General features: G+C 40.1%; 1 protein-coding gene across 5 annotated transcripts in view; it reads right to left on the minus strand.

The window, feature by feature from the left end:
- Positions 1-12,101, minus strand: part of PALM2AKAP2 (PALM2 and AKAP2 fusion) — a 320,690-nt gene that overhangs the window by 58,918 nt on the left and 249,671 nt on the right. Inside the window, exon 1 of one of the 5 annotated variants that reach the window (XM_089488589.1) lies at positions 11,046-11,252. The exons of the other annotated variants lie outside the window; for them this stretch is intronic. Within the exon in view, the coding sequence (XP_089344715.1) occupies positions 11,046-11,105 (60 nt within the window). The 5' untranslated portion in view covers positions 11,106-11,252. Of the gene's footprint in view, positions 1-11,045; positions 11,253-12,101 lie in introns of those variants that run through there. 5 annotated transcript variants of the gene reach the window in all.

The following is a 12,101-nucleotide window of genomic DNA, read 5'->3' on the forward strand; positions in this document are numbered from 1 at the left end:
CATTATTCGTTAAACATGCAATCACTTCTTTTGTTTAAGTGAAAGTAAAATCTACGCATAAGAAACATATCCCACAAAGTATCAGATCTATTTACAAATTCCCAGAATGTTCATTCTCTCAGCCACTCTTGGGCTTTGGAAACTTTAAGTGTATAAGTATAAGAACTATTTACAAGGTTGCCTTGTGCCCTGAGTGCCAGTTTGTACACTAAACAGGACTGGGTGGTCAAGGTTCTCCTACATTTTACATTTCATGAAAAAAGGAATATCCGTTCCCACATATATGAAACTAGCAAAATAAGGATATTAGTTTAGCCTGGTCTTCTCTCTGTTTTTCTATGGCTACATCAGCAGTGCAGAAATAATCCAAGTTCACACCACTTTAACTATCATGGCTTAAAGTTATAGAATTCTGGGAATTTTAATTTTTGGGGGGCACCAAGCTATCTAACAGAGAAGGCTAAATGTCTCACAAAAGTGCAATTCCCAGAATTCTATAGCTTTGGGCCATGACAGTTCAAGTGGTGTCAAACTGGGTTATTCCTTTAGTGTAGATACAGCCTTTGATATGTTATTTCCAAACAGCAGCATTCAAGCAGGTGCGCAAATGGCTTGGAGCCCCTCTATTGTTCACAGTTCAAGTCTATTAGTAGGAGCCATAGTTCAATAGTATGTCACAAAGGCTGCTTCTGCACTACAGAATTAATGCAGTTTGACATCATTTTAACTGTGGCTCATGCAACAGAATTCTGGGAATTGTACTTTTGTGAACTATTTATCATTCTCTGGTGCTAAAACAAACTACAAACCCCAGGACTCCATAAGATGGAGTTATGACAGTTAAAGTGGTGTCAGACTTTATTAATTCTGCAGTGCAGATGCAGTCATAGTTTACATACAGACAAGCTCATGTTTGACAGTTACCATTTCCAGTTAATACAGGGGTGGACTAATTTGTCAGGTGGGCAGCCTCAGACCCAGGAACTGTGAAAAACATCCCAAAAATCACAAACATTTAGATAATGAAGTGGCCTGATGTACATTTCCACTTTTTATTTGGGGGAAGGGGTTTTTGGAAGGTAGGTGGAGAGTGAGACCTCCCAACCTGGCTGAAGCAATCCTGGCAGCCCCCAGGATTAGAAAAACATGACCCCTTTAATTTTGTTTTCTATTTTGGCACAGGTGGGTTCCATGAAAGACTGAAACCACATGCAGTCAATGGGTCACACTTTGTCCACCTGTAAGTTAAAAGGGTGGTGGCAGAGTCACTGACCCAAAACCCAGAGAGACTATGCAGCCAACAACTGGCAAGACAGATAAACCATTTGGTCTGGTATTAGACAGTCTCTACAAACAGTTGTTTCTTACAGATTTTGAAAGGCTATCACTCACAGCAGTCTATACTAGCACAGTGCTTCTATAGTTACCTAATGTGGGGACCAGGCTTCATTTTCCCAAAGTGACAAGGAAGAGTGCTGCATTTGTGCTCATGTTTCTTTCTTTCCTGGAAATTTGCAGAGTGTAGCATACAGTCAATGGTCAGGTATGACAGGAGCTGGCATTCTACTATACCTTGGTGGCTATAGTTGCTGACTCCATCTCTATAAAAGTCTGGTCAATTTGTTAATTGTATACAATGGTCTTCCAAAACGTTGTTACAAACAGAAACAGAAAATGAGCTTTTACAGTCCATGCTGGCCTTTAATTTCTGGTTACTGAGCAATGAAGTAAAGGGAAAATCTATTTGTTCTCTGATAATCACACTAAAGTGATGTACAGTGGTTTGGTTCCAGGATCCCCCGTGGATAACAAAATCCATGAATGCTCAAGTCCCATTAAATATAATGGCATAGCAAAATGGTGTCCCTTATGTACAGTGGAAAATCATGGTTTGCTATTTGGAATTTATACTTTTTTTTTGGAATATTTTCAATCTGTAGATACTTGAATCCGTGTATAAAATATCTGTGGATGCGGAGGGCCAACTGTACTTAGTTTTACTGTTTAGAAATATACCTAAGGAGGAATATTAGAGATTCTATATTAAATGTTCAGCTAACATGGAATCTGACCATCCTTTGCAAATTCTCCATTAAATTAAAGATAAAGGTCAAGGGGACAGCAAAAGAGCAAAAAATCATAGACCCTGCAATTTGGTAATTCTTTATGTGTGGGTGTTGGATGCACAGACTAGACATTAATATGCTTAAATTGCTTACGGACTGATTAGAGCAGCTACTGACATCTTGCACGCTTTCCCCCTCCAGTTTGAAGGGAGGATGTGCCTTAAATGGAATTAGGAAAAGATCACGACTAAGTCAGCTGTTTCAGAAAAAAGAATCTGTAGAAACCAACTGATGATTTCTCAGAAGCTATATTATTTAGTACCCCCACTATATTGTTGGAAAGTCAGACCAAGAACAGAAAAGTGCCATTCATCGTATCTAATCAAGAGAAGCCTTAGTCTGGCACTTCAACACATATTTTATTCACAGTTGCATTACACTTCATTTTATAGGGTTAAGCAAAACTATTAAAAGTCTCACTACAAGGAGATGCCCTCACCACCATTTTTGAAAAAGAAAAAGAAAAACTCACATGCCAAGTCAGCTAAATAATTCTTAAGTGAAACTTTTATCAGATGGGAGCTGTATTTTAATAAACTCCATTGCCATGTTAGGTTTTCTTTGCTTGGTTTACTCAAAGTATAAAGAACCACAAAGAATGCTGTAAAACAGTATGCTATAATGTGATCTCTTAAACAAAAACAAATGTTTCTGGTCCCAGAAGCTCAATGTGTTTATTTTATCAGAGGAGGCTAAACTTTTGAATATGCAAGAAGATAGTAGTGTGCCAAACTGTCTCTAAATTTTTTCCCTCGTTCCTTACAATGCAACTTGGTTTAGTTTTAAAAGGGGATGCCACACACACCTAAGTGTACACAAGTCTGTACATGTTTATTAAGAAGCTCTGCTGTGTTTACTGGGGCTTACTCCTTGGGGAAGTTACACTCTCTCAGCCTCAGATGATGGCAATGACACCTCCCTCTGAACAAACTTGCCAAAAAAACACCCTACAATAGGTTTGCCTTAGGAACACCATAAGTAAAAAAACAACAACAGCAACAATAACAATGCTCTAGTTTAGGAAACTATGCATAGGATTACTACCTTAGACTTTGCTTAGGATATGTCTAGATTTCCATTATATTCTTCAAATGTACAGTTAAGTATCTGTGGCAGGGGTCTTAACTTAATCCTTTAAAATATGTTTCTATGAGAAAGCTATCACAAAACTGCAGCAAAACTGCAGTCTACCTCCATTTCACCAATATTGCACAGGACCTGGGTGTAAGTGTGGGTGTGACACTTGCACACCAGTTAGCTGGATACTAATCTTGCCTATATACTGTACATACTCATGTATAAGTCTAGAAATTCTAGTGAAAAAATTGACCCAAAAATCCCAGGCCGACTTATCTATGGGTCAAATGTAAATATTATACTTTTAACTCTTATTAAAAAGGGAATGATTCCCTGGTATAAGGCAAGAGTGCAATCTGTTTTAGAAGCACTGACCTTCCTCTACTCTCTCTTCCATCCAGCCTTTAGTATGAGTTAAACCAGTTATGCCTGCCATCATTTTGCAATTCTTTGACATTGTTTTCCTTTGTTTCATCATTGTTACATGCCCATAAGTTTTACCCTCGACTTATCCAAGGGTCATATCAAAATCCACAATTTTGCCTCCAAAACCTGACCTCGACTTATACATGAGGTCGACTTATAGTCGAGTATATACAGTATGTGACAGTCAAAAGAATCCATCCATTTTCCTGTTTTAAAATAAATTAAGCTATGTAATAGAATCAGTGCTCCTCACAGTGTGTAACAGCAGCTATGTGTTACTGTGTGCCTTCAAGTCATTTCTGACTTATGGTGACCCTAAGGTGAACTATCACAGAGTTTTCTTTGCAAGATTTGTTCAGTGTGGGGTTCCCTTCGCTTTCCCCTGAGGCTGAGAGAATGTGATTTACCCAAGGTCACCCAATAGGTTTCCATGGCTGAGCAGTCAAACGCTCGGAGTCGAATGCTCAAATCACCACATCACATTGGCTCTCTAACTATCTGTTGTTGTTGTGTGCCTTCAAGTTGTTTGTGACTTATGGTGACCTAAGGTGAACCTATTACAGGGTTTTCTTGGCAAAACCGGTTTGCCTTTGTGCTCCTCTGAGGCCATCGAGTCTAAAACAAAACAAAACAAACTAGCAGTCAAAGAAAAAAGATATCCAGTTTCAATGCTCTACTATCACAGGAATAATCTCTCTAGAGTATTACCCTTTTGATTATTCTGGACTAATATGAATTCAATTAATTATTTTATGGTGTACTTGTGAGCTTTTAACAATTGGTCAAATACCACATGAAATAAACTATTCCACAATGCAAGAATATATTTATAACACATAAAGTCATACAGAGCATATTTTCCGTCAATAGAAAAAGTTTCCCAGAGAGTTTCTTGTAATTTATGGCTTATCAATAACACAATATATACACAATAAACCAAGCATACACAATAAACCAAATATGCAAAAGCAAAATTTGAGTGTAAACAAATTGCACATTGCCATTCAAATATAAAGAGCATGCCTTCAATCAAGAATGCTAAATGAAAGAAGACATAGGGCCTAAACAGAAGGACCCCTTTGTGCGCCGGATCGGGGCTGCAGCAACCGCATGCTGTGGCCCCAATCCAGTATTTTGCTGGCTCCGAAAGAAGCGTCAAAAAGCCGCTCCTTTTGGAGGCGGCAAAAAGCTGCCATTGCTGCCGTGGTGGCACTTTCCAGCACTCCTTTTGGCATGCGGCATCTGAATGCTGTGCCAGAGGAGCATTGTAATGCCACCCACCATGCGGCTGAAAGTGTGGTGTGGGGGTGGGATTGGGACATGAGGCCACCACTCCACCTCAACATCAGCCTGTATAAAAACAGTGGCAGAAACTCAATGAGCACTGTCCCAGTCTGTAGAAACAATGATAAATGTGGTACATTCAAGCTGTGGCATGTAGTTTTAAATTCATATTGATGTAAAAACTCCAGTACAAACTGGGTACGAAAAATAAAAATAGCAAAATTAATTCCAATGCACAAGGTGGCTTTGTTCACAAGTGGGTTTGAATTGATATAAATCTACAGATCACCTATCTTAGGTACAATAAAGTAATTTCAAAAGATCTTCATTAGCAATGTTAAGTAGTCTCAGTCATGGATTTGGATAACTGGATTCAACAACCCAGATTTTACTTTTTAATATTTTGCTTAATGTCTATCTTCTCTCCATTATTTTATGGCCTCTTTTTTGAATTCTTACTGTTTGAGAATGTTCCATTTACTTCACTGATCAGTAACAGTAACTAGAAATTTAAGGTCAGCATCCATGCCCTGTATTGCATACAATGGCACTTTAAATGGATTTATTTCCAGCCACTATTAATATATTTCACGACTGATGCATGAACGCATCCTGGAGAGATACAATGCCTCCCTACCATACTTTCCGGGCACATAAATATGCATTTCCATTTCCATATGTTTTACCTGCTTTAAAGATCCCATTTATATGTTTCATGTCCTTGGGTTATGCTTGGAAATATATTTCATATACTTGGAAATTCCCAGACCAATTTTTTGCTCAGATACTGAAGTACTGTTCATCTTCATTTTAAAAAATTTCTACTGAGTTGGAGAAAATGAGATTATAAGGTTAACATAATCATGGTCTGAGCATGAACTTAAGAATGGTCTGTTGGCTCTGAGTAAAATATTTCTGTTTATTTAGGTAAGGCTCACCTGATCTGGTTGTTTAATTTCATACATGCTTATTGTTAGATGTGAATAAAATCTTTGCTGAAACACGCTGAACTGCTCTTATTTTTCAGTGGTGTAAGAAGCTATCCCTATTCTTTCCATGTTATTTCTGCCTGTGGTGTCAAATTTTCTGTTAGAGAAGTAATGATAAGCAACACATCTACTTTGTTAATTGAGGTATACCTGCATGGAGCAGGTATATTTACTATGGAGAAGAGAAGCATGAGAGGTTAAGTTTTTAAATATCTGAAGGGACATCATGTAGAAAATGGAGCAAGTTTGTTTTCTGCTGTTCAGAACAAGAATCAATGGATTCAAAATATAAGAATTATAAGAGAAGAGATTCCACCTAAACATTAGGAAGAACTTCTTTAAGATCTCAAAGATATAGCCATGTTAGTCTGTAGAATCAGCACAAAGAGAGATCTTGTAACACCTTTGAGCCTAACTGAAAGAAAGAAATTGGCAGCATGAATAGACTGCCTCAAAGGATTGTGTACCATCCTTTGGTGTTTTTTAAACAAAAGGTTAAACAAGAGGCTTCCACTTCTCTTTTTAAAATTGTAGGTTCATTTTCAATTGGTTCTTTCTTGAATAAATCTGTCATTCTTTCATTTCTTTTATATGGTGCATCAGGGTATTGTTTCTATTGTATTTTTATTTGTACTTAGATATGTGAAATGCATTCCTCTGCTGTAGCACCATTGTTTCAATGTATCTTCCAACCAGTTAGCCTCAAGATAATCTTGTTTGGAAGTAGGCAGATGCACTACACAATTTAAGGAACCAAGGATCATTCCAGATATTGCCATAATGTGCAATCTGAAGTAAACGTCTTTTAAAGCACTTTTACCCGCCCCCTCCAGACTACAGTTCCATATCCTCTGATACATCTTTGATACACAACAGTGTAACAAAAAACATGATACCTGCTAGTACTGGGCATTTGTGCTGAAAACACTCTTGGAAGTGTAACCGATACTCACAGTGATCAGTATAGAAACCTCCACAGCCTTTTTTTTTTCTTGGCGGCCTGCTGGTGTTGGGCACATCATGGAAACCTACTGTCTGGATTACATCTTTATTTCCTCAACACCAAAACACTATCTGAAAACTCCTATGAATTAACATTAATGCATGCCTCTGTGCAGATGGTGGTTGAAGAGTGGGGAAAGTGTGGCCCCAGGGTCATTTTCAGGATCCCAAGGATACTCCAACACCTTTTTCATTAATTGTAAAATACAATTTTACCACAGTTTTGGCACCTTAGGGCCATTTCAGGCACAGGCAAGGAGTTTCAAAACAAAACAAAACAAGGAGGTGAACCAGAAATGTACTTCCAGGTGAATCTTTTTTTTATGTCCAATCCTGGGTCTAAAAAGGACTAGAGGGAGCCACAAATATCACACTATTGGGCCATCTTGGTGTGTGTGTGTGTGAGGAGCTAAAATGTTCAGGCACAGTAGGAAATTGGTGCAACATTTCAAGATACCATAGAAAGCCAGTGTGGTTTTCCAACCACTGACAGTTGCTCAGGATGGTCACAAACAGTTTATTTGTTAAAGTTATACCTCATTTTTCTGCTTAGTAGGGGCCCTCAAGATGACAGGAAAAACAAACAATAGTTCCAATCATATCTGCCCTCTTGGATAGATGCAATCCCTCATATCCTTGGACCTGGTCTGCAATGTCTCCTCCTTTGCCCCATGCTATATTCCCATTTTGGTGAGATTTGTTCAGGAGGATTACTAGCTCTATCTGCTCTGGCTCACCAGTCTCTCCATTCCAAAAACCTATGTGTCTCATCAGGTTCAAAAGCATTAATTAAATCAGAGTGAGGTGCCTCATGGGTCTCTGCCAACATCAGTACAGAACTAGAAATAGCAAAAACTGGGAATCATTACGCCAAATGCATCATCAGACGAAGTACACCATCAGGTGAATTGAGGAGTTGGGGAAAAGTACAGCATTAGGAGAAAGAAGCCCCTGGATTCAAAGTACCATGTCCACACTAAAGTGGCACATTCCACAGTTTCCCCACCAATATTTCCTAACAGGCATCCTTGATTCAGCCAGCAGCTCCCTGGTCTAGTTTCCTTTCTGCTACTGCTGGTTCCACTCAGGCACAGAAAATGAGAAGGGAGCAAGGGCAGCCCTTGCTCCAAACAAGGAAGAGATGCCTCACTATGAAACAGCAGATGAATGTAACACACATAGACACCCTCAGTGCTCAGACCATGAGTGGTTAGTGGAAAGAAGACTCCTTCAGCCAGGGAGACTGTGAGTCCATGTTTCATTATTTGTTCACGTTTAGGTTTTAGCCTGTCTTTCTCTCAACAAATGGCCCAAGGCAACCTACAGTAAGGTTGAAGAGACACAGCCCATCTCATGCTTTGTTTCCTACTCAGTGTCCACCCCTCTTCATGCCTCAGCTAAAACTCTGTCCAAGAAAAGGAGGTGGGAATAGAAATAAGCTGACAGCAAGCTGCTCGGATGCCTCCTGTCCTCTCAAAATATCAAGAGAGGGTGACTGAGGAGGCTGTTGTTCCACAGATTCACAAGCAAAGGAGTCAAGGAGGGTGGGTGGGCTTTACTGGTGAGTAAAACATGCATGAAGAGATACCATAAATTAAGTCAGATGATCTGGAAATTACTTGGGAAGTAAAGAAGGGAATAAATGAACTCAAAGAACCTTATGTCCACTTCACATCCCAAATTGAGACTGTCCGGATAGCTAAATAGAACAAGAGTTTACATGTGTGTGAGAATGGATAAAGAGTGTGTGTGCTGAGAGGGGAATGAATATATAAGTTTAGTCTCCTTTATGTGGAATTCTGGAATATTTCAAAAACCAAAACCATAGTTGGCTGAGATGGTGACACCTTTGCTTTCCGATGACACAATGTACATAGGGTTGCCATAATTCTGGACCTCCAAACTGGGACAAATGTAGGACAAAATTTTCAAATGTAGGGCACATTTTTTAAAAAATGGAGGACACGCAAAAATTGATTATTTTTAAAAAATGTTAATATAAATGCATGTTTGTTAGGCATGATCAAAATGGAGGACATTTTGGCATTGTTCCTAGACAGATGGCAGAAACGTACTTCCCTTTCTGGCCAACCTTCCTTCCCCATTCCAAACAGCACATTTGGGCATTGAAGAGGAGGAAGAGTGGAAAAGGCAGAGGAGGAGGAAGAGGAGAAGAAGAAGAGGAGGAGGAAGAAGAGGAGGAAGAGGGGAAGAAGAGGAGGAGGAGAAGAAGAGATGGAGAAGAAGAGGAGGAGGAGGAAGATGAAGAAGAGGAGGAAAAGGAGGAAGAAGGAAGAGGAAGAAGGGGAGGAAGAAGAGGAGGAGGAGGAGGAGGAGGAGGAGAGGAGGAAGAAGAAGAGGAGGAAAAAGATGAAGAAGAAGGGGAGGAAGAGGAGGAGAAAGAAGAAGGAGGAAGAAGGGGAGGAAGAAAAGGAGGAGGAGAGGAGGCAGAAGAAGAGGAGGAGGAGAAAGAGGAAAGGCTCTTTCCTCTGCCTGGCTGCCTCCGTCGCCAACGGAGGAAGCCAGGCAAGGGAATGGGGCCTCGCTGAAGCGAAACTCCAAACCCCTGCCTGGCTGCCTCCGTCGCCGTTTTGCCCCCACCCCCGGGATCCCCCCCCTGCGACGGAGGCAGCCAGGCAGGGGTTTGGGGCTTTGCTTCAGCCATCCTCCAAGCCCCAGCCAAGCCTGGAGGACTCCGCGATCGTGGAGGAGCCCCCAGGGCATGGCTAGGGCTTGGGAGATAGCCGTCCTCCAAGCCCCAGCCAAGCCTGGAGGACTCCGCGATCGCGGAGGAGCCTCCAGGGCATAGCTAGGGCTTGGGAGATAGCCATCCTCCAAGCCCCAGCCAAGCCTGGAGGACTCCGCGATCGCGGAGGAGCCCCCAGGGCATGGCTAGGGCTTGGGAGACAGTCGTCCTCCAAGCCCCAGCCAAGCCTGGAGGACTCGCTGGGGGGGGGAGTCCCGGGGGCGGGGCCAAACCGTGGCGGGACCGTGTGGACCCGCCCCAAATTGGGAAAGTCCCGCCCCCAGGCGGGATATGGGAAGCCTAAATGTACACAAACTTTGTTTTGTGCATAAAATTATTTTTAAAATATTGTATAAAGTACCTTCATGTAGAAGTTGTATATGAAACATAAATGAATTGTGAGTTTAGACTTGGGTCCCATTTGCAAGATATCTAGTTATGTACGTATATGGAAATACAGGTATTCAAAAAACAAACAAAACAAAACAAAAACAAAAAACAGAAACTCCAAACACTTCTGGTCCCAAGCATTTTGGATAAGGGTTACTCAACCTGTATTATGAATGAATAGCATTTCCACTTGTTTGTCTGTGCACAAATGGATGGTTCATGTGTGTGGTTCTATGATTCTCTCTCTCTCTCTCTCTCTCTCTCTCTTTGTGTGTGTGTGTGTGTGTGTTTGTGTGTGGTTAAATGGAGAAGAACAGGCTTCATTCACAATGGCAAAAAATTCTCATTGTCCCCACATGCACCATGTAACTTTCTACCATGTACGTGAAAACATGTCATTTATTCCTACAGGGCAAAAGTCAAGCACCTGCCAGCATATCAAGGGGATACAATATATGGCTTTTTATCCCCTTGACACTGGGTGGCTTGGCTCCTCCGGCAATGTGCAACAACCCCTCTCTACACATAAATGTGCTGGCACTGCACTCCTGCACTGTATAGGCCTTTGGCAAACCTCCATTTCTCAGAATATTTTTCTAAAGAATATACAGTACATACATACAAATTTAAATAACCAGGGTTGAAGAAATGCAAACTCTGGAAAGCTGCGTCTGAAAATTTGAAGAAAGAAAAAAAAGCTCCAGCTAAACATTTTTTTAAAAAAATTCTAATTAATGTATTATTCTTTAATTCAGTTATTCATTCTCATACTGCTTCTCTCTGAATTTAAAAATATACAGAAAATGTAGACTTTCAAGTATAGCTATATCTTCCAGCTAAATTCACATATGCAAAAAGCAGTATATAATCCGTGGGAAAAAACAGCTTGTTTTCATCCGTCAGATTACTTCTATGACACAAAGAGACAGACAGATACACACATATACTTCAGACCATTCAGGGGGAAAAATGCAATTTCTGACATAAAATAAATTATTCTCTTACCCTCAAACCTTGTTCCATCGATAGACAGAGAACCTGCCAAGGCGCTGTGTACCTAAACATCTTTGGCAATTTCACTAAGTATATATTTTTCCAAACAAAAAACAAAAACCCTGGTAAAAGGCACACTGAATCTCTCAACTGGTTGGGTTACTTTTTATTCCGAAGATTCAACATGAGAGAATTTTTTAAGTTATTATGTTCCTTAAGGGTCTCCTGTGCCTGAATTACAAGCTGCAGTAACAACCACCACATTTGCACCCAGGGGAACTGAATAAGTAATTCCCTAAGAGGCTTTCTTTCCTGGGAAGAGCTTAGCTCAAACTCAATTAGCAAAAAATAGGATGATAGCCTCTGAAGATCCCAGTTCACAAAGCCATGCTTTTGACAATGGACAGTACTGGTCCAGTTTGGATGAGAAATAAATCACAGGAATGAGCAGCAGAAAAACTGAGCCTACTCTTCAGTGATCATGATTCATTTCCTTTTTTAAAATTAAGCACTCATGGTCCTTTTATGGATCCCCAATAAACTGGTTAATCTTAGCTAAGATTTGTTTGAAATGTGCTAACTTTCAACCTTGAGTTATGAAGCTGGTATCTTTCAATATACCACAGACAAGGTAAACTACAATTTGTGGTTAATCAAAACAGATACAAGTGTTTCCAATTTCTTCCTTGTCGCCAGATTGAAAGGGAACAACATGGAGGAGAATATAAGCCCAAAGACCATAGTTTACTGAGACATCCAGTGACATACAGCTCTTTTACTGGAATGGTGGGAAACCACTGTATTTTTTAACCAGAGTATTGATAATCAAAAATGTGCACGCCTATTAGGGAATCAAAGAGATATATTCTGCAAGACTATTAAGAAATCCAAGAGCTACATACTGTGTTTTTATGTTCATATTTTTATCTCTCACATAGCACAGACAATGCAACATTTTTTAAAAAATCCCTCTACGTCTCATTGAGGTTTTCTTCTACTATATAAATTTGTACTGGCAAAAAACAAAATCAAATAAAAAAAGTCACTGGACAAACTTTCTTTGTCAAG

Source organism: Sceloporus occidentalis, unplaced genomic scaffold, assembly GCF_023333645.1.
Source record: "Sceloporus occidentalis isolate IW3139 unplaced genomic scaffold, rSceOcc1.0.p SCAF_1, whole genome shotgun sequence".
NCBI lineage: Eukaryota > Metazoa > Chordata > Lepidosauria > Squamata > Phrynosomatidae > Sceloporus > Sceloporus occidentalis.